The 23944-nt window shown below is 32.5% G+C and overlaps 1 protein-coding gene across 1 annotated transcript in view; it reads right to left on the bottom strand.

Moving 5' to 3' along the window:
• Positions 1-23944, bottom strand: part of Kdm3 (Lysine demethylase 3) — a 72226-nt gene that overhangs the window by 22395 nt on the left and 25887 nt on the right. Inside the window, exons 3-4 of the mRNA XM_072528581.1 lie at positions 17698-18154; positions 9260-9404 (exon numbers count right to left, since the gene is read on the bottom strand). Coding sequence (XP_072384682.1) covers positions 9260-9404; positions 17698-18154 — 602 coding nt within the window. The remainder of the gene's footprint in view (positions 1-9259; positions 9405-17697; positions 18155-23944) is intronic.

The following is a 23944-nucleotide window of genomic DNA, read 5'->3' as shown; positions in this document are numbered from 1 at the left end:
AATTATCTATTAAATGGATGGTCTGAATTATACAAAAACAGGGATAGACCTATTTTGCAATATGGAGATTTGAAATTTGATGCAGCGTCGCCAGATTTAACATTTTTCTGATATGCATGAAAAATAACTAACAAAATACAAACATTATAAATAAGAAGTAAAAAATTAAAGGAATGTTTGTCAATAAAAGATTCGATTCTAACGATTGTCAAAATTTAAACGTCATAAATATCCGTTTAAATCCATTGAATTATTTGAACATAATATAATTTGTTTAAAATATGAATATTAAATACTTAAATAATAAAATTTATTTGTTCAATTCAATTGTTCAATTTTAAAAATATTTAAATTTTAAAAATATAGGAAACATAGTATAAAGCTTCGCGCTGGTCTACTGTACCGTCTACTAAAACATCTTTTTATATATAATTCGGACTACAATTTAAGAAATAATTGGGCGTTTCTCGTTTCGTTTTCGTAGACAGAAACCGCACGAGTATTTTACGATTATTGCTTGTTTCGCGTATGATCTCAATATCTCTTATACAAACACGGAAGATAAAAAGTATTTTACAGCTTTGTATACCAAGATGCAATTGCCGTTGGAATTAATGGTTATGAGCGAACATAGAAATGGAAAAATGGCAAAGCGCGGTAATCATCGCCATAAATTGACAATAATATATTGACAGTTAGTGTTGAAAATAGCAGTTTTCTAAAAAAATACCGATGTAGTTTTTCTTCAAAAATGACTTGTTTTTTTCCATGACAAATTTTATAAATAAAACACTGGAAACTATACAAAGCGATATTTTTTGTTGGTTTCTTTTTCAATTAGATATTTTTGACGTGACAACGTCTTAAATTAGGTTGTGGCTCGGAGTCATTCATGAAAAAGTTAATGCCTTGCGTCTCTCTCCCACTCAAACATGATCGGTCCGCTGCGCGCGCAGCACTAGAGAATTAGGCGCGTTGAATCGGTGCGTGCTTGTGTCTCTGTCTTTCTCGAGCGTTCTTGGCGTTCAAGACACATTACAGCAGAAACACTTCCTTTCATTTCATATTTCTCCTATCATCGTCCTATCCTCAACAAAATCACTCAAATAGAAATTAGTTAAGTTTAAGTTTACATGTACAATGTTTTAGTAAACAAAATATATTTCTATAGTTAAAATTTGTGCAATTCTTATTTTCATTCAATTCCTTGTTCCTATTGTGCAATTTAATAATATTCATATCAATAAATATTCTACCGAGAAAAAGACGTTGTCACGTAAAATCTTCGCCCGTAAAACCGACTTTACAGGCAACCGATTTTTTTTCATATTTTATGTTATTTCATTTTTATATATATAATTTCGGTTTACAACGTTCTTCGACGTCTTCCGATTTCCAATCTCCATCTCATTCTATCGTTCCATAGATCGTCTTCCAGTTCTCTTTCTCTGATTTCTTTATCAACTCCTTCTCTCCAACTTCTTCTAGGCCTTCCTGGTCTTCGCCTACCTCTTGGTTGCCATTCAAGAATTTGTCTTGGTATTCTATTCTCCGGCATTCTCCTTACGTGTCCGTACCATCTGAGTTGTGTCGTTTTGATGTCATCAACAATATTATGTGTAACCCCCATGATTTCTCGGACTCTCTCGTTTGTTATTCTGTCGCGTCTGGAGATTCCCGCCGAGCGGCGCCAGAAGTCCATTTCTGTTGCTCTAAGCATTTTCTAAGCAGAGGACAGACGATACTCTTAAGCTGCAGTGAAAGCAAACCGTCTAGGAGAAGGAAAGCTCCAAAATCAAACCCTGGTCCTCCAAGTTGGGGGTTGGGGCATCGGGTTAACCACTCGATACTCGTCAAAAATGGTAAAGGTTAAAAACTCCAAAATCCAGCCTCGGAACCGGACTGATATACGAATTTCATTTTTAAATCTAAATAATTGAAAAAATGTTATTAAATAAATAAAATTTAGATTAAAGTCAATCACTTAATAAAATATTTATTCTATAAATAAGTAATATTTTATTATTTACCATTACCTGGTTTAAAAATATTTTTAATAAAAAAATATTTAATTAACTCATAGTAGAGATTACAATATAGACAAACAAACTCAACCATTGTTAAATCCGGATAAGAATGTGATAAAATGTACTCACTTCCTGAAGCACTATCGTGAGTGAATCAGTAATATATATAGAATGAATACTGGTTAACGGCAAATCTTTTGTAATGTGGAAGTTAGATAATTTTCACATTGATAACATAAGTAAATTTTACTGTTATATAAGAACTGCTGGTTTCATTATGAAAATGAGATATAAATGCCTCTGATCACAATTAAAATACAAAATTTGATGTATTTGTTTTCCTACATGTTTTTTTTAATCTATTTTACCTTTGTAGTTTAAAGTAAGATGTCATACTTAATAAATGTTAGCTATCTCTTTAATACAAGTTTTTAATAAATTATTCTGTGTATCGCGAAGACTGAAAAGGATGTGGTTTAGATTTACATATATCACTTGACCTTGGGTAGCAAGCAACTCAATTAAATAACGAATATGAAAAATTGCTCGTTCACAAAAAAAATTGGATAAACAAATCTCAGAAGTCTGCTTCGGGAAGCTAGAAAACTTGGCAGGAAGTTTAGGGTATGACTGCTTATACAGCTATTACAGTTTATGATTGGTACAAATCTTTTTCAAGAAGTAGAGGGACTTCAAAAAGTGACCTGAACGTTCAAAAAGTGATATGCGGATATTAAGCTTTGGATATGGAACTAAACATGAGGACAGTATGTGGTAGGCTGGTGCCCAAACTTCTAACGGCAAAACAGAACATGCATGGTAAAGACATTTGCCTAAACACCTTATGGCAAAATAGACATGTTCGGACACCCTGGAATGCATTGAAAACGACTAAAATTTCTTGTCATGGGTCGAAACTTGTGACGAAGCATAAATTTTTTAATATGGCCCTGAAATTAAGCCACAATCAATGCAGTTAAAGACTTCAAAGTCTAATAGAGTAAATAAGCGAGGTTGAGCAAGTCAAAATTCAAGGTGATGATTGTTTTCTTCAATATACGGGATGTAGTTCACACGGAATGGGTACCACAAGACCAGACAGTTAACCAATATTACTCTTTAGAAGTTTTACGAGGCCACAGTGACAAAATTTGCCAAAACAGCCCCGAAATGTGGAGAGAGAACTCCCTGAATTCTTCACCATGGCTGCTGAATGACATATTTCTGCACCATAACATATTTCATTTTTCTAATAAATGCTCAATTGTTTTATTATCGACGATAATTTACATTGATTGGGTTTTTCGTGAATATAAAAAATTTCACAACGCTATAGTGAGACCAAGAGGAACGCACCTGTAGTACAATTATTAATAAATCGTTACTAGTTTCTGCTATTAATACTGTATCTTCTGCGTATCATATAATTATTAATAAGGATTCCATTTAAAACGACACCAGAGATTTTTGGTTGTGTGGTGCCTTTTGAATAGTTTTCGAATACAAATTAAAAATAGGGGTGGATACCTCCGGGTCTTAAACTTCCGTTTAATTTTGATGTTTTCCGAGGTTATGTTGTATACTTTTAGTTGGTTATAGTATATATCTGTGGTTCAAAGGAAAAGGGGCATGAGTCACTCAGGCATCTATTTTTAGTATTTGCCAATATTAGCAAAATAGTAAAATATGAGCTATGCAAGCACTAAATATTTCAAAATAATAATATATATAAACCTTTTGTAACCAGAGTAAGGATGATTTATTAAATAATATTCTTGTGTGATATTTGTGTAATATAGTACTTTTTGAATTTTTTTTTTTTTTTATTTTTTTTTGTGACTTATGCCTTTTTTCCGAATTATAAAACCAGGTAACACATTATTGTTATCTACACTTATGCCCATTTGTACTGTCAGTGGGTAAATAAAATACAGGTTTTTTTAACTATGTATTTGCTAAATTTGTATAGAATATGATTTAAACACTATCATCCGAATCACAAACATAATCTACATCACTAACATTGTTGCCATCTGATAAATTTTCATAAAATGCATGGCATTCTGAATCTATTAAATGCAATATACTTAATAAACCCTTTTTTTTTTTTCTCTCCACTTATGCTCAAGGGTCCGTTGTAGCACCTTTCGGGTTGTAATGTGACCTTCGATTTTCCCCTCCGGCAAAATGAAATGCAATTAAATGGCTGTTCTTGTTTTAGGGATGTTTTGTACTTAACTATGCCTTCGTCAGTGCCATATGAAAACCATTTAACATCGCGCCAGATAAATTTGTCTCCATTTATATCAAAGTGTCTTAGTTGAAGTGGTCCTTTTAAAAGTTTTGAAAAGTCCAAAAAGTCGCTGTGATGCAATACTTTTACCCTTATTGTATAATTTTTGCCGCAATTTCTTACCAAATTATACCAGTCTCTGGGAACATGTAGATTATTTGCAGCCGTTTTCTTCTTTTTTTCAATTTGGGCATGTATTACATCACACTCCATGTGCGTATGGCCTGGAACTAAAAATTTGTGATGTATTGTCAATGATGGTCTCATTTGTGAAACATAGAGAAACATTGCTGCCATATGGCTGTTTTTGTTTTGGCCGCCGCAAGTATCTGAGTAAAGTGTCACCGTTTTGATTGTAGGTGACAGAGAAAGAAGGTAATCAGATAAGCAGGAGGCTATTTGGTTTGCACCACGGCCTCCTTCGCCTTCGTGCCACATATAGCATGTAGTTTTACCCTTGGCTCCACAGACTGTTAGATTAAACGTCCATAGTAGACGTTTATAAAAAACAACATTCGTAGTTAAATGAGGTGTTGGTAGACACTGTTGTAGATCAAAAGTCACAGTTATGTTCTCGTTATTTGAATTTGCTTTGTCCTTTGATTTTTCTGCATAAGCAAAGTCAGCTTCTGCCTGATGAATGTGAAGTTGTTGCTCCAACATTTCGTTTTCACTGGTATCTGCTAATTTTATTTTCATATGTAAAGTATCGCATGTATTACATGTGTCTAGGGACGGCTTCTTAAATTTCATACCTGTGCTTTCAAAAATTTTGGTAAAATGTGATCTGGAAACAGGCTGAGAAACTTTTTCTTTATACATTTGAAAAATTAGTGTTAAATTTAGACCTAAGGGAAGATATTTTTTACTTGTATGTCGTCGTGAGTAGTGGGATTCGTATGCAGGGTAACTATTTATGTGGTCAAGTATTAATTTGTTTCTTTCTTCTGAAACTTTTGAAGGTGGTGTACTAGAACCCCTTTGGTCATTACTTGTTACACCGGATATTCCTACAACTGATTTTTGTATAACTGTGCGTAGGAATTTGTCGCTCTCACAAAATGTTTTCTTAAAACATTCCTTGCAAATTTCAAGTAAAACTCCACGAAGTTTTATATAATAAATAAAGTTCATGCTTCTTGGTTTAGGAGCTTGCCCACTGTTTCTAATCCGAACAGTCTTTTTAGGAGCTTGAAAGATCAATTGGGCCAAAAATAATACTCTTTTGTTATAATCTCCAAGATTCCAGTATTCTTTAAATATTTGCTGTTGTTCTTCAAAATTAATTTTGTTGGCACATTTTTTTCTACATGGTTGCAAAGGTTTTACATTTCTTGCTTGAACTATTTTTCCTTTTTGATTGGTATATTCCAATCCTCTATTTCTCTTGTATTTTATTGTAGCTCTTGTGTATGAACACTTCCTTTTCTTATCATTATTAGGTTCACCATTAACACCTACCATATCTTCATGCTCAGTATCAGAGTCAGAATAAGGTACTAAGCTGAATTGATTATTATGGGAAATAACCCCAGAGTTATCGCTGCTTTCGTCCAAAGGTACATAATCCTTGTCAGGGACGCTATCATCGCTATCTTCTTTACGGATGTTTTTGGGTGAATGGCTGTCCTCCTGAAGGACCGAAAATGTCATTTGGTTTTCCCCATTCTCAACTGAAGGTGTTATTACAAATGATGGTGAATTCCCATTACCTGGAAATCCAAAATAAAAACTGTTAAAATGTGTAGACAAAACTCACAATACTCACTCACAATATTGGTGAGTATTATTTAGACAAAGAATTCAAAAATAATATATCAAGAAGGCGAATAGAGGGCTTTAGGAAAAATATTGGAAACAGAGAAAATAAGAACACAAACTTAAACAGATGTGAAACAGCTATGAAAAGTGTAATATATGTAGATGAAGTGTAACAAAGAAGGAACATTTAAAAAATAGTTAAAATATGTATGTACATCTACTTACCATATCTAATACTTTCAGATTTATTGACAGTTGACATTTGTTCTTTTACAAAAGAGTTACCACATGAAGAAGTGCCTGAAAAGAACAAAATTAATTACTTTAACATTTTATCCATCACATTAAAGTCCTTAATTATCTATACACAACTTATTTCTCGTAGTATATTATAATTAAAACATCAAACAAGAAAGTCAAATGTCCTATTTTGGCCAAATATCATATCTATTATTTATATTGATTTTAGAGTATTCTGTTAAAGCAAAATGTTATCAATTTTCAAATTGCAAAATCAGCAAAAAATTTAATTTATTAATATACTACCAAACCAACAACAAGTGATGAATGCTACTAAGCTTTTATTTTAAACAGTCAATGATCCTTATCTAATAGGAAGCAAAATAAAATCAATGATTAAAATGTGTTCCATATTACATATACAGAAATTATTTTAAGTTAAAAAAATTTATAATTATTAAGATTATGTTGTATTTACCTGCTTGTTGAGATGCATTTTCCAATACCAAATCTAGTATCTTTCTACTTCTATTAAACATTTTGAGATATTCTATTTAGTTAATTTTCACTTAAATACATATATTATTTACACAAAGGCAAAAAATAAACACAGAAAATCACTTCAAACAATATCACCGTGGGAGGCGCCAACAAGTTCTGAGAGTGAATCGTTCGGTAGTGCATTCCAGATGTGCCAACTCGACAAGATGCCTTATTCCAAAACCAAAACACCGCGCAACTTTCGACTTAGTAGGCGTAATTCAAGTCGAGCCCCTGTTCTTTATTAATATGGACAAAAAATTGACTCATGCCTAATTTTTGAATGGCTATAATAAAGAAATGCATTACATTTTTCAGAAATGTGCCCTTTTACCAAATAGAAATATTAAAATAATGTTGATTAAACTGTTTTGACGATTTTAAGAAAAACTGTGACTCATGCCCCTTTTCCTTGGAACCACAGATATTTTCTATATTTTTAACTCGTGTTTCTATTATTTTTGTTTTAAAATTATAATAAGCTGGTCATGTCCTAAACGAGTGATGGCGAACCTATGACACATGGAACGCCTGTCAGTGCTGGCACGCGAGTTCATTAGAAATAAAAGATTTAGAAGACAAACTTTTTTTGGTTGTTGGTTTTTAGAAAAACCATTGTTTTGGCGACGTTTCGGCAGGGTCAGCTTAGTTTTGCTTCTTCCTGATGTTTGAAGAGAACCTTGCCGAAACGTCATCAAAACAATGGTTTTTGTAAAAACCAAAACTATTTAACGCGGAGTCAAATCCGGAAAACCACAGAAATCACAAATAGCTCCCACTGAAACCCTTTCTTATAATCCACAATTCAACCGTAAACATCTTTGTTTAAATCCAACCAGCGTTGTGTCAGTACATTTTTGAACTAAATCTCTGTATCTCCAATTTTTTTAGATACGTGGTTGTGGATAATTTTTAAAAACAATTTTAATGTGTGATTATAAAGTTTTCGCCATATTATCCTTTGGATTTTCCGAAGGAAGCAGAAACTGTTCAGTCTTCGGGTATATTACGTTAAATAATTGTGGTATTATTATTCAGTAATTTCACCTTTCAAATCTTTCCATTTTTCATATTTTTAGGTCACAGATCACTCCATTTAATGTTTAATGTAATGGGACACCCAGAGAGTTATAACCTTCTACACCTCATAATACAGAACAAGATCGCAGTAATAAGAGACCTAAACCGAAGAAGAACATTGTGGCTCTGAAATCTCCGAGAGTGGTATCAAGAGACATCCGCTTATCTGTTTCGAGCTGCCGTAAATAAAGTTATTATTGCCAATATGATCACCAACGTTCGAAAATCGGACAGGGTACTGAACGAATATCACTTCATTTTTATTCTCCACTTTCTCCTGTGATTATTGATCCCCGCCTTTCACCTGGAAAGATGAAGTCTTATTTACGTATGTTTTTTACACTTTTCTAACAATAGATCTTTTAGGTCTAGTGGAAGGGTGGTGCCCACTCATATTAAACCTAACCTAATCCATTTTCAACGGTTATATTTCTGTTTTCATTTGTTAGTCTCTTTCCAAGCTTTTTTGTTTTCTTTTAACTTTCTCATGTGTATTAAAATCCTCATATAATTATTTGTAGTCATTCGATTTCGCTGAATTTTTCATTCAACCAACTATATTTCGCTCCCTTATCTTCTTTTGTATCTATATTTTCTTCTTTAATTCATCAGTTTTCAGTGAGTATTACATCTATCATCCAATCTTTCTTTTTTTCGTGAAGTTGTTTACGTTTTTTCTTTTGTTATTGTTTTGTATTGTAAGTAATTCGTCATTTATTCATACGGTGGACATAAGTATATAATTTACATTGTTATCGAATTAATTTGCTGTTGTTGAATAAATTAATAACAATTGTTAACTCTTTGTGAATACATAAAACAATAATCATAAGATGATAGTGGATAATTAGAGAGATTTAAAAAGTTAATTTGGTCATTACGTCTCAGAAGTTAAAGTGATCAAACATAAAAGTGAAAAAGTTAAAACAAATTAATCATGTAAGGAAGAAATGCATAAAACAGGAGCACATAAGTATCGGAAACTGATAATAGCATTTAAAACTCCAAATTCCAGAAGTTACTACCAAGCCAAAAAAACAAATAAAAATGCTTTGTACTACGAAAAATAAAGCTTATTAAATATTTTATATTACAACAGAATTTTAATACAGATAACAAATCTAATTATTTTTCATATCAATATCCTTTGATTTACCTATTTTATATGAATATACGTTTTATATAGTATAGATTTCCACTTCTACTAACATTTGCGTTTAGACTTACAGACTCATAGAAGTTTTGCATTCAAAATAATTGTCATCAACTTATTAATGAATTTTTATTTTTCATTACTAAAAAATTAAACTTGTCTTACCTGATGCTGAACGCTATGTATGTGCCGAACATGCGGCTCCTCTAGCAACAGGTTAGGGTCTCTCCAGACCCTTACCGGTTCGCTTCTTACTTCGTGATGTCTCTGTTGTACAGTTGAAGTTGAAGCGGGGATGTATAGTGGAGATCTGCAAAGAAAACATATGTTAAAAGCCCATATAAATAACCACTACTTTTTAAAAAATAAATTATACATTACTTCAGGAAGCTTCATTTCCTTCCAATGCTTTTAATTTTAAATATTGTGCTGATACCTAAGTTATTAGCATTCTTTTCGAATTATTGTACATTTTGATAGCAATTTATATATAGAAATAGTTTGGCACTACTTTCTGTCATAAAACAATAAAACAATGTATGATTTACTCAATGTAATTAAATTTTATGTTTAACATAACTTCATATATATCAATGTCATAGCTTCACATAAATACATATTTCTTGAATGAGTTAAAAAATGTGTGTGTGCTCCGGTTTCCATTTTACGCACTTACAGTAGACACCGAGAAATTATTATTAGATTTCATGGAACTATTACATTTTATAGTAAGTCGTTTACAAAATTCTCTTGACGGGACTTTCTTGACCGAACCAAGTCCACTTTACCACCCACTTGCTGAGTTCTCGAGCAGACATATTAAAAAGTCTATTGTAATATAAATATATTTAAAATAGAACCGACAATAACCGAATGAAAGAAGTAGTTTGCTCGACAAATAGCTACATAATTAGACGTATTTTTAGAACTGTATAATACTGTATAACTGTAAACTGTATAACACTTTGGTATAATATGGTTAATAAAACACAATATCTTCTGGTCATTTGTCTAAAAAGTTGACGTTTTTCAATTCTCTAGTTGTTTTTACTTTGCTAAGTATTTGCAAAAGTGTTTATACCTTGAATATTTAGTTTAATTATTGTTTAACGAGACGTTTAAATGTTTACAAGAATGGTACATACTGTAGCCGAAAAAGTAGCAGCTGGCTTAATAATTGGTGAATGTAGAAACAATTGCCATGCAGCGGAACGTCTTGTAATGAGAGGTCTCCGATCGCCCTATATCGAGGTCTTATTTGAGGGAGCTTCTTCGGAAGTTTGAAGAAACAGGTAGTGTTCAAGATGCCAAACACTCTGACATTGAAAATTGACATAATTGCAGAAATGGTAGTAAACCTTCTTCTACAGCTTAAGTTGCGTCTATCTATGGAATCAGTCAAAAGACAGTACACCGAGTGTTGGCTGAAAACAAATTTCATCCATAAAAATTAAAAATTGTGCACCAACTTTCAGATGATGACCCCGACCGAAGACTAAAATTATGTGAAAACATGTCCAACCAAATTAAACAACCAGATTACGTAAAAACAATTAGTTTTAGTGACGAAGGTACTTTCTCCCTCAATGGAAATGTTAACACACACAATGAGAGGTATTGGAGTGACACAAATCCTCCGTCTCCTCCGTCTTTCATTGAAAAACACTCAATTTCCAGAAAAAGTAAATGTTTGGGCAGATATTTTTGGAAAACCACATAGTTGGGCCTGTTTTTCTCAATGCTAAGTTAACCGGTGAAGTGCATCTGGAGATGTTACAAAACGCAATTGAGCTGTTAATTCTTGATATTTTGGAAGATAATCCAGATGAATTCGGCAACTTGAAAATAACGCTTTAACAAAATGGTGCAGTAAGACGTTACCTAGATGAGGAATATTGTGGTAGATGGATTGGACGACGAGGTTCGATAGAATGGCCAGCTCGGTCACCGGACCTCACACTATTAGATTTTTTTCGGTGGGAGTACTTGAAATCTCTACAGCTCCCGACAGTATTGACATTTTGAAACAACGAATTGTTGAGGAATTTAGGGTAATTTATCCCGACAGATATGAACGAGTCCGACAAAATTTTAGTAATAGGATGCATTACTGTCAGGAACTAGAGATCACATTTTAAACACTAATATAGGAACTGGTTCTTAAATCTTTATTAATTAAATGCGAAACTACAATTTTAGTATTTATTTAATTTAGTTATCAAAATCAGCTTAAACCAAAATAGAATTATAAAAAATTTTCCCATATGGTGCAGACAAGTGCAATTAGACACATTGGACACATTTTTTGTAATAGTCTGATAAAACCCATACAAGGTATGCATTAAGTTTTAACTCTCTTAAGATTTTCCGACAAGAAAAAATACAAAAGGAACCTACTTATGTACTTACCAACTTTCAAAACTGTAGGTTTTTCCTTCAAGATATATACCACACAATAAAAGACAGATGGATATCTACACAATTTCAATGAAAACCTACAAAGTCTTTAATTAATGTAACAGTTGAAAAAAATAATTAATCTTATACTGCGATTTTTGTAATAAGTATAAAAAAGATACTCAAACGACAAATACTATATACAATTCGCCATAGAATCCATTGACCACTTGTAATAAGCAATACATATTTATTTAAAACTTAATATAAATTCCTATTTATATTTTATGGAGGCGAAATGTGATGTTTAAAAGGATTATTTTTATTAAAACCATAAATCTTTTTACTTTAAAAAGTATTATAATAGTCTACTTACCAACAATATCATTCTAAACTAAATATTAAATAAACGTCAAATTCAAAACAAATGTCAATGTCATTACACCTTATGTGTAACTTATTGCCATACTTCAAATCTAGCAGCACAGGCCGAGATTAATCAATGGTCTTAACGGGCCAAACTTTACATTTAATGCGGTTGATGTCCATTGTCTCAGTTTGCAATTTTATAAAATTATAATCTGTTTTTTTGCATATTTATCAAGAAGAAAATATTTATAATAGAGCAACATTAATCCTGACATTCTGTTCCATTTTGAAGGTCACTACATGGCGTCTGTTTTTTTTTTACCAAACATCTTTTTAAGCGTGAGATTAAAATGAAAAACAAATCAATGGCTCACAAAGTTCTCTGAATAAATTATAAAATAATACTAATAATAAAGACAAAGTAAAAGTAAATAAAAAGTTTCAATAATTGTAATCTAATTAGGTGCTCTTAAAATAGATGACCTCATTATTGGAATATAAAAACAAATTAGCACAGAATGAATTAACGCAATAAACAATTACTGTGAAGGTTATTCAAGGTCGAGGCGATGATTGGTATATGTACAGCAACGTAATGGTTATGAGAGTAACTATTTGTTCTTTTGAATCATATTTTTATAATAAAAACGAAAATTTGTATAATACAATAAAAAAAAACAGGTTTACTAGGCAGATTTAAAAAGGTTAAGAATAAAAAATTAATCATTTTAAAGTGTATTTGTGGAGAAATAATGTTAAATCAGGACTATAATAATCATCTAAAATCGAAAAATCCTATTAAACTATATATATTCACACATTTTCTGTTCTTAAAAACATGTTTTCTTACATTTGTAACTTTTCTGTACTTATTAATTTCGCAATTTAGTTCGCAGTGGTAGGAGGAAGTAAAATTATTTTTTTTGCGTTTTTTTAACCGATTCGTCAACAACGTATTTTAAAACCGATGTTTGTGTATTTTCACAACTGTCAATAGATCGTTTTTTGCCATGTCAATGATTTATTCCAAAGCCAATTAATTATTTTCTAGACAATGTTTCAAATCTTATTAACCCAGATGTACAATCCAGCCTGACGTACAATCGTACAATAAATTGTGATATCTGACGATAATTTTGCGATAAAGTTTAAGTTTTATATAGGGCTGAATATGGAGTACGGTTTGTTAAGTAACTAAATATTTGTTATATTTATGCAGGAAAAAAATATTTTTTTGTATTTACGGATAAAAAAGACATACAAGTATGTTCCGAGTTAGATTTAAAAATTGGTTAAATCAATATTCTGTAGTTAGTGTTGAGCTATTTGACTTGTGTATTAAATATTGTATGTCAGTTAAATACCATACCTTTCAGAAGTTTTTCACTGGAGGATACACTTATTTGTTAGAGAATATTGCAAATTTAGTAATAAATATTGTTCTGAAGCTATTTTCTTGTGGCATTTTAAATTAATTTATATTTAAATGGAAATAAGCCACAATTAAAGGTTAAAATACGTTTATTGACGTTTCAATTTCCACTTCGGAAATCGTTCTCAAAATACAAACATTAGTAAATTGATTTACTAATAATAAATTTACTAATGTTTGTATTTTGAGAACGATTTCCGAAGTGGAAATTGAAACGTCAATAAACGTATTTTAACCTTTAATTGTGGCTTATTCCCATTTAAATATAAATTTATTAGTAATAAATGTAGACATTATTACTTTGGTGCCTTCAGTAAATAAACCATTGAATTCAATATCGACACATACCATCTCTTCGTAGATTTTAAATCGGCCTATGATAGTGTCCTAAGAAATAAATTGTATGAAGCCATGGATGAATTCCACATCCCAGATAAACTGATAAGATTGGTTAAGGCTACAATGCGTAAAGTTGTTTGCAAAGTCGAAATACAGGGCGAACAATCACAGGCATTTGAAACGCATGTTGGGCTGCGACAGGGAGATGCGCTGGCGTGTCTCCTTTTCAACATAGCTTTGGAAAAGGCGGTCAGGGATGCCCAAATAGACAGCAGAGGAAACATTTTTAATAAATCATCCCAAATTTTGGCATATGCAGATGATGTTGATCTAGTTGCCCGCACAACACGCAAGCTAGAAGAAATGTATACCACCTTGTCAAACGCCTCAAAAAATATGGGCCTGCAAGTAAATGAAAATAAAACTAAGATAATGGCATCAACACCCAACAATAGAGCCAGAAACATCGGCCACCAATTCACGGTTGATAATTCTACCTTTGAAGTGGTGGACAAATTCACATACTTAGGCTCCCTGATCACCAAGGAGAACGTCATGACGGAAGAAATCAAGCGAAGAATAATCCTAGCAAACAAATGCTATTTTGGACTGGGTAGACATATGAGAAGCAGAAACTTAAGCCAAAAAACAAAAATAACCATATACAAAACCCTTATACAACCAGTGTTGACATATGGGTCGGAGACATGGACCATTTCCAAGGCAGATGAAAATCTCCTGCTTATATTTGAACGAAGGATCCTGAGAAGAATATTTGGTGGCATCTGTGAAAATGGTGTTTGGAGAAGGAGGTACAACTACGAGATATATCACAGATATAAACATATATTTGGCGGTAAAGACGTAGTATCGTTTATAAAAATAGGAAGACTAAGATGGGCAGGACATCTGGCAAGATCACAGCAGAACAACCCTCCTAGAAGAATCCTTATGTCACAACCTGTGGGAAGTAGAAGTAGGGTAGACCAAAACTCAGATGGAGGGATGGTGTAGATGAGGATGGTAGACAAATAGGCGCAGCAAACTGGCAACAGTTGGCAATGGATAGAACTGACTGGCGTAATAGACTTGGAAGGTCGAGGCTCTTTTATAGGGCTGTAGCACCAATGATGATGATGATGCCTTCAGTAAATGCATGTGGTCTCTTAACGAAGAAGTCTTTGGTATTGAAGGTATAATGTTGGTGGATAATGTAAGTGACGGAAAATAAATACAGATTATGGAGTCGGAGCTATCGTTTTATTGGAATATTCTGATGTGCTAAGAGAAATATGGCCAAATGAAAAGTTTACTCCTGTTTTTAAGTACTGTTTTACCTCGATTCTCGTTATCGAAAAACTGAAGGAAAGGTTTTTAGCCACCGACACGGTTAGGGAAAATGGTTGACAATATTCGAAAATTATGAGAAAAGAAAACAGAGGGACATACAATTACAGAAATAATTGCAGTACAATGACATGGCAATGATTTAGTAACGATTTGTTCAAACTCCGCAGGACTGCAACTGGTATTATTTATTATTTCAGGTAAAACAACTTCATGTTATACATGTGTATTGTATAGTATAGACGGAGTCGACCTTAGTGACCAAAATATTAGTCTCTATTAGCGCATTTCTTTTCGCGGAAAAAATTATATCTTTCATTGATCATGCCTGTCAACTTTACCGTTCGCATGATGGGAAAATAATTCAGTTATCATTTATAAGACGCATTACAATATCTTTGTTACAACAAAATAAGAAACCTGCTTCCTATTTTCAAGGTCGTCCATCGTTCAACTGAAACGTCGATATTCGCTATGACCGAGTAGACCATTTGGTGATTTCAAAGGAAATACCAACTCGATGTGGTTCGTGCCATGCTAGAGTAAAAAATGCGGTGTTCGAAATGCAACGCAGACTTTCCTATCAAATGTTTTGTTTCATACCATATCCAAATTTAATAGGCTATATGCCTGGTGTACCATATTTTGTACAGTATTTTTTTTACTTATTTTGGATAATTTTTTTTTTTTGACGATAAATATGTTTTTCTTCTTCATGTGCCTTGTCCGTTTCGAACGTTGGCAATCAACATGGCTATTCTGACTTTGTTTAGGGCAGATCTGAATAGTTCAGCAGATGACAATCCGAACCATTGCCGCAAGTTTTGGAGCCACGAGTGTCTTCTCCTCCCTGGACTCCTTCTGCTGTCTATTTTCCCTAGAACGATCAGTTGTAGTACTCTATATTTATTATGTCTCATAACGTGACCCAAGTATTCCAACTTTCTTTTCTTTATACTTGTTATACTAAATATGTTTTTCTTAACATTGCATATAATGCGAATGCGTAAATTCGGAGAATATTAAAAAATATTTTAAAGTAAGTTTTAGGCATATCTGGGTTAAGTAAAAGGTCTGGATGAGGCTGTTGAACCACCATTTAAAACGTCACTTATATGGACAATCATTAACTAGCCTCTTTCCTTTATTAAAGGGGGTTCTTTGTTCGCGAGGATGGTACATCTAAAAACTCTTGCCAAGAAGAGGTTATATTTTTATCTTGCCGTATACTTCTGACTGAATTTTTTTGTGTACAGATACGCCACATTTAACTGAAATTAAGCCCGAAATCTAATTTTATCTTTACAAAAAGAACGTTTATTATTTACTATGATACGAATTAAAATCATCTCGACGAGGAGACAAACTAAGTAGACTTAGTTTTCTATTTTCTACTAATTTCATAGTATTATCGTTGTTATATTGCATATATAACGATATATCTATTTTATCTTAGCCTTATCTATTAAGGAAATCAAATTGCCTTAAAAACCACATCCGTCTTTGTGTTTTCCTTTTTCCTTTGTGTTTTGTCTGTTTTCCAAAAATAAATAATTTCTCATTTGATTGTACTTATTAATCTTCTAAATCTGAGATTTTCGTACATATTGTGCATAATAGCCAGTTTACTATTTGTTCTTATTTGTCAAATATTTGAAGATTTTTGATTTTTGATTTTTAAAGCATTTAAGCTCATGACGTACAAGCATGTTTTTTTACATTAAATTAAAGGTATTTTTTTTAATATGATATATGGTTGTCGTCTAGAAAAAATGGTCGTAAATTAGGGTTGCCAACTGTTGAAAACACGAGGTATCAAAGATAAAGTAAAAGACAGCTAGCGCGCAACGCTATTGGAAGTGTCTGTTGTGTGAGTTTTTAAAGCATGTGTCGATAGATATATAATAAAACATTATTATCACTTGTCAAACCAGTGTCGTTATGCGCTTTTTACTTGATCTTTGATACCTTGCGTTTTTAACAGCTGACAACCCTAATTTGCCACCATTTTTTCCTCAGGCAAGCTTATATCATCATATTAAGAAAAAAAAGTCGAACAGTTGGCGGTACTGTAGACCATCGCGGAGCTTCATACTATGTTTTCTATATTTTTAAAATTTAAATAATATATTTAAAATTAAATAAAAAAAGTTTATTATTTATTTATTATTAATATGTTTGATTTAGACCACATTAATAAAATATAAAGATATATATTAGAGTAAATATATGATGACTAGAAACGCGATCGAGAGTAATGAATCGATGTCAAGAACCGCTATTCTATGACGCTGCCCGTGACAACGCCATCTTGTGGCACTAGTTCCGTGACGTTCGCCTCAGCATTTTACTGTACAGAAAAAAAGTAACACAACGCCAATATAAAAGCTTCGCTTCAAAAATTAGCTTTAATTTGATATAAAATAACATACATATCCGTCATAAGCAGCGTATTATTTAAAAAATAAATGAACGAAATAAAATTTTTGTTCAAAAATTATTAATTGAATTAAAAATATTTGCGGCCATGTAATAACAGTAATAACTACCCCTGTGGATATTAAGGTGTCGGTTGATGATTTCGCAAGCTCAATATTGTAAAATTCAAGCAGACTGACTTGTGCTACTGTTAATTATTTTAAATTCAATATATTTGATGAAATAAACCATTCTTTTAAAGTATATTTAGTTGCAGTCTTTTAATTTATATTATTATTACCTGTTATGGGATATTTGTTGTAATCCACCCGCTGTAGAAGACGAAATGGATACTGACGTTAATAAGGACTGTGGCGATACTGACGAGGCAACAGCGACGTTACTACCAACGCCGACGTTGATATTGTTTCCTCCGTTACCGCTACTACTACTGCTACTGCTCGATGATGACGATGACGAAGAACTTAAAGAACTACTTGTTGGTTCGTCGGTAGAACTTAGAGCACTCGATCTTGATCCAGATCGCTCATCGCCACTATTGCTGATACATGAACGCAACGAACTCACACCCGAATCCGAGCGATCGTCAGGAAATCGCAGCAGTAAACCGGCGCACTGTGATGCTGATGGTGATGCCGACGATGCATCCGAAACGCCTCCAACGACGCCGCCGAGATCCATTCTGTGGACGACGTATGGAGAAGGCGAGGACGACACCAACGGCACGTCATCGTCACCTGAAACAAAATAAGAATGTGTTTGAATGTGCTTTAAATATACTGGGAAATATAGTGTTCTTATTGGTATGTAGCATCATGTGATTGTGTCCAACTTGTAGCGACGGTGAGGTTAAGGGTATGAAAGGTAAAATATCACTAGAAATATCTAACAAAGTAAAAACATGTATTTTCTCACGGACTTTTCCATCATTATATCAATAAATTAGAAAACCTTCTTAAACATCAGCAATTTTATAACAGTATTTACAATAAATATCGTTTTATTTCATAACAAAACGACCAAGTTTATTGAGAGTTTGTTTCCTAAAATTTATTCAAGTTCTTTCTACTATGTTGCCAAATAAAGATCTTAAAACATAAATAATTTAAAAGTTACTATTTATGTCCATTTAATAAATAGAAAAAGGAATTTCAAAGAAAGAAACCGATCAAGCATGTCCAGTAACAAGGAAAAAAAAAGCAAAAACTTCAAAATGAAACTACAACGAATTTTGCTTTTAATTTCAAAGTCGTTAATTTCTAAATATTAATCGACATTACAATCCTTTGGGATTTAAAAATATGACTTTCAAATGACCTTCCAGTAGTTCGCGGGATATTCCAAATCAAACTTCCCACTAAATGGTGAATAACTTTCAATTGACCTTGAGTGGGTCCAACTTATTTCAGGTAATAAAAAAACTGACCATTTATTATGCTCATAATTGATCTCGGGTTAAAGATCAAATATTTTTAACCTGTTAGTAAGTAGTTTGGATTATTTACAAATTAAGACATATATAAATCTTAGCCAGAAGGTTACACCAAATTTGTAGTAAAATCAAACCACCAACAACGTGAAAATTGGGAAATTCATATCAATGAGATATATATACAACGAGGAACTAGGCAGCCCATATTTTATCCCAAACGTTATTAAATTTCTACTCAGATTAATAGCTAAAAAAGGTACTTGAAGGTCAATCATATGAAATAAAAAATAAAAGGGTAATTTTTTAAGATAACTAAATATGCAGGTGATACATTAGTTCAACAGACAGCGTAGAGTGCCTAAAAAATTCTGTTGAATCGTATCCACGATTAAATGACATCAAAATAAGAGAAAATACAACCAAATTTTTAGTCTGCGCAAGTCCAAGTGCACAACAAATTAAATTGAATACAAATATATAAATTCATATAATTTGATAGTGGTAGCGAACTACTTATAAGCGATTCTGTTGAAGTGGTGTAGGGCGAAACAATTTTTTTAGCTGAAAAATATTTGAGGTGGACAGAGATATGGAAGACAGGCAACTTTTTTTATATGGTAGAAACGCATGAAGCGTTCGCCATTGTAAGCTACCGTTTCACCGATGTTGAATAATTCTGATGTCATATGAAGAAGATATTGAAATAAATTAAGGTATTTATAAGCTTCACATTCTTAAATAGAATAAAAATTTAAAAAACTGACACTAAATAATATTACTTGAAATAATTTTATAAAAAGCAATAAAAATACTAAACTTATAAAGTAATTAGAAAATATTGACATTGAAATAACCTTCAAAAATGTAAAACCCAGTAAAAGAAATATTGTTGTTTTTGTTTTGTATCAAGTTAATTATATCTTGCAGCATCAAACTATTTTGATTGGCCAACCTCAAATGTGTTTGTTTGATAAAGAAATTTACAATCTACACGAAAATAAGAATTGGAAGTTTTATACTTATTTGCATAAATCAAAATTCTTAAAATAGAATAAGCCAAGTCATTGTTTACCATACTACCCACACAGTCAAATAATATTGATTTGGAGTTAAGAAGCCGAGGGGTAAACAAGTTTGCAAAAAATAAACAGTACACAAGGCGAAATTTCGGATTCGTTCGTAAAAGTATTCCCATATTTTTTTGCATAATCACTTTCATGAGATACCTCAAAATAAAGTTCAAGAGGTCCCCAGGCGAAAAGTTGTTCACATTTTTTTAGGTTTTTTGGATCATTATGAACAAAAAAGGCCTGTTGTAAGTTTTCTCTAAAATTAATCGTTTTCGAATTGGTATAAATAATTTAAAACTGAAAAAAGTGCAAAATGACGATTTTTAAGGCTGAAGAACACAAGTAGAAAATATTATTTTTGGAATCATCAAGTTCCTACATTCAAGTTCAAGTCTTCTTCTATCAGCTCCCGATGAAAATTGTGGGATTATTTTATTTTAAAATATTGTTTTTTAATTGTAAATGAAGCGCGTATGGCAAGGCAGCCTACAATGAGAATTTAAACCAGCAAAAATGTGTGCCATAGATCTTGTTTCTCTCTTATACACCCGAGCACCCGTCCTGTCACAAACGCTTCATTAACGATCTAAAAACAATTTTTTAAAATGAAATAAGCCCAAACTACTTATCGGGAAATGATAGAACAAGGTTTGAACTTGAAATTAGCACCTGTGAATTAAAACGTTCAGCTTCTCCGTCGTAGACTGACTTGGGCGGCCTTGAAGGAGAATAGTGGAAAAAGTTCCGTGTGGTTCAAAGGGTGATGGAGCGTACTATGTTGGGCGTTTCAATACGAGAAAAAGACCCCAAACCGCCAGCTACGACGAAGATCATGAGTGGCTGATGCTGTAGAGAGAATATCAACACTAAAGTGGAACTGGACAGGTCACGTGGCTCGAATGACATGATAACAAATGGACAAAGCGGATACTGGAATACAGACCAAGAGATGATGCCTACTGAAGTTAGAGGTCGTTCACCAACACGTTGGACTGACGATCTAAAACGCCTAAGAGGCACAAGATCGAAACAGATGGAAACTTATGAGGTTGATCTATGTCCAGCATTAAACAGGCGAAGATTGAATGATGATTATTTCTGCATATATTGCTATATAGTGAAGAATATTGCATATTATGCTGTACTTAGAATAGTAATATCTCTACAGTTAGAGCATTCGAGGAGGTATCTCTTGCGTATCGTGAAGAGTATTCCAATCACTAGGTAGCAATTTATGTCTACTTATATTTTTCTATAAGTTATAGCGCTATTATGCTACTTTGGCAGCCGTATTTTACCTGTCTGTTTAACAACAAGAATAATTTATGTTTCCTTTTCTCTTTCATCTGTTTTGCTTACGTCTCCAAAAGTTTTTATCTTCAAGATACACTTTCCATCTGAATCTTTCCTCGCCGTTAATACTCCATTCAAGTTTCCTTGCAGAATATTCGGAATTCTTTATTTCTATTACGGTTTTATATATATTTATTTAATCGAGTTTTTAACAAAGATATTAAAGAAACAGACCCAGCTATCTTCAGTTCTAGATATTTTGACATATTCTGTGAATATAGAAAGAATATTTCAACTGAACACTATTAAAATAGGTGATACACTAGATACAGCGTCACAACCTTTTTACTTCTCGTCTGAATGTCATCTGATATTTTAGATTTAGTATTAAATGCTCAATGTTTGAAATATAACAACTCCATAAAAAGATAAGAGCGGACATGTGAATACTTCTTGGGTTCATCCATTTATTTGATTTAACATTTTGTATCATTCGTTGATAAAACGCTCGTGACGTACGAGACATAAAGACGCTATATATATTTTTTAAAAACAATTTTTTATTATAAAATGTGTAAACTAAATTGTATTTTGATACAATTTTGATTTTTATTTGAATGGCGAAGATACTCCAAGAAAACTGTTTTAGTGCAATTAAGCAAGAAATAAAATAACTCGTAAAATTGATAAGATTACCATTCGCATTCATTTTTTTGATAATTTGTTCAATTTGATTTACAAAATAAAGAAACAAAGAAGCTTAGCTGTAGAAAATATTTTCGGTGTGTTCTGCATTTCCCTGGAATATTTTCCCAGTAGGCTGGGAATATCTTCCTCTATGCGGCGTAGACTTTATTTTTCACCTTTTAAAGAATAAATTAAGAATTAACTTTATAATGAGTGTATCATTCATACACAGACTAGAAAGCACACATTAAATATTCATAACTTCCAATTAAATGTGGTTCCATACATAAATGTATGTTTTTTTTTTAGAAAACTTTAGTTAATATTTTATTTATTTCAATGCAAACTTTCTCATATGTACATATATATTGTTAAATATGTAAATGAGATTCATAATACTTGGATTCCCATATATTATTTTTTAATATCTCTGTAATTTATTTACATCATTATGGAAATTTAATCTTGGAATTACCGTAGATATATTTTCACAACACTTCTACTAGATTGTTAATCATAATTTAAGATTATTAAGTGGGTTAAATTTATTCTAAAATGATAGCAGCTGTATTAGTGGATTTAAGTAGTTCTTTTTTTAACTAGCTAATTTAAAATATCAGTATTAAATGATTAGATATCCTATATTTATATATTGACGGAACATAAGTACCTATTTAAATATTTGTTGGTGAGTTTCAGGTGTAAATGAATAAAATCACATGACACTAAAATCAATTAAGTATTGTAAAGAATTCTATTGGTTAAGTAAATGACGTGATATGGGACTTTACCTTCTATAAATATAGATTAGAATAGATATATTTATTTTAACCACAGCTGACAAGAAACAAATATCCATAATGATGACTGATGATTAAAGTAAATTTATTTATAAGACACCTGGTGTAAAAACAAAATTGTTTATATCATAGGTGAGATCAATTATAGATCAGGTTAGATCATTCAATAACACTTCTTGCATTCAGCGTCTGCTGTGGAAATTATTTGCACTTTTGAAACTTCCACACGGAATAATTAGACCGCGACACCGAATAATTAGACCGATGCCATTCCAAACCATTCAAGAAGGTTTCGCAGGCATGAAATTCTACGTCTCACGCTTCTTCGTCTTCGTAGGCAAGAAATTCTTCTACGTCTCACGCTTCTTCGTCCAACCATCTTTCGTTGCATTATAACCTGTATGAACTCATATATTGTGCCTCTAGAGACGTGGCCAATGGAGTCAAGTTTTCTCTTCTTTATGGTAAATATAATTTCAGTTTCAATATTCAGTCTTTCCAACACCTGATTTGTGACTTCATCCGTCCAGGACACTCTGAGAACGCGTCTCTAGACCCACATTTCCAATGTCTTAGGAGTTCCTTAGTTAATGCCCAGCTGCCCATGCCGTATAGGAGTATGGGAAACAACGTTTTGATTCTTAGAGTCATATTATAAGGATACGGTGCTAAGTGGATAAGTGCTAATAACAGTTTTATCAGTTTGATGATTTTGACACAGTTCATGCTTTTTCGACACATAATACGAATGCCAGAAAATACGATTGCTAAAAAGCTAACCACAGAAACACCTGTAGGAAGAAGAAGCAAAGGCCGACCGCGAATTAGGTGGTTAGATGGAGTTGAAACCTACTTACGGATATTAAAAATCAGAAGATGGCAGCCAGAAACCGAACAGAATGGCGACGAATCTTAGAGCAGGCCAAGATCCACAAAGGATTGTCGAGTCAAAGATGATGATGATGCTTTTTCGATGCGTGACAGAATATCTTCTGAATGTTGGTTAGTATCGGTGACAATATTTCCAAGATATTTGTAGTCAGAAACCCTCAATAACTTTTGGTAACAATTGGTATCCACGCTATCGATATGTAAACCATGCGTCGTACTAACCATCGTAGACCCTTCTGAATACGTCATCATCATCATCAAAGAGCCTCGACCTTCCCAAGTCTATTACGCCAGTCAGTTCTATCCATTGCCAACTGTTGCCAGTTTGCTGCGCCTATTTGTCTACCATTCTCA

This window comes from Diabrotica undecimpunctata, chromosome 4, assembly GCF_040954645.1.
Source record: "Diabrotica undecimpunctata isolate CICGRU chromosome 4, icDiaUnde3, whole genome shotgun sequence".
Taxonomy (NCBI): Eukaryota; Metazoa; Arthropoda; class Insecta; order Coleoptera; family Chrysomelidae; genus Diabrotica; species Diabrotica undecimpunctata.
The sequence above is the reverse complement of the archived record's forward strand: the minus strand, read 5'-3'. Positions and strand labels throughout refer to the sequence as shown.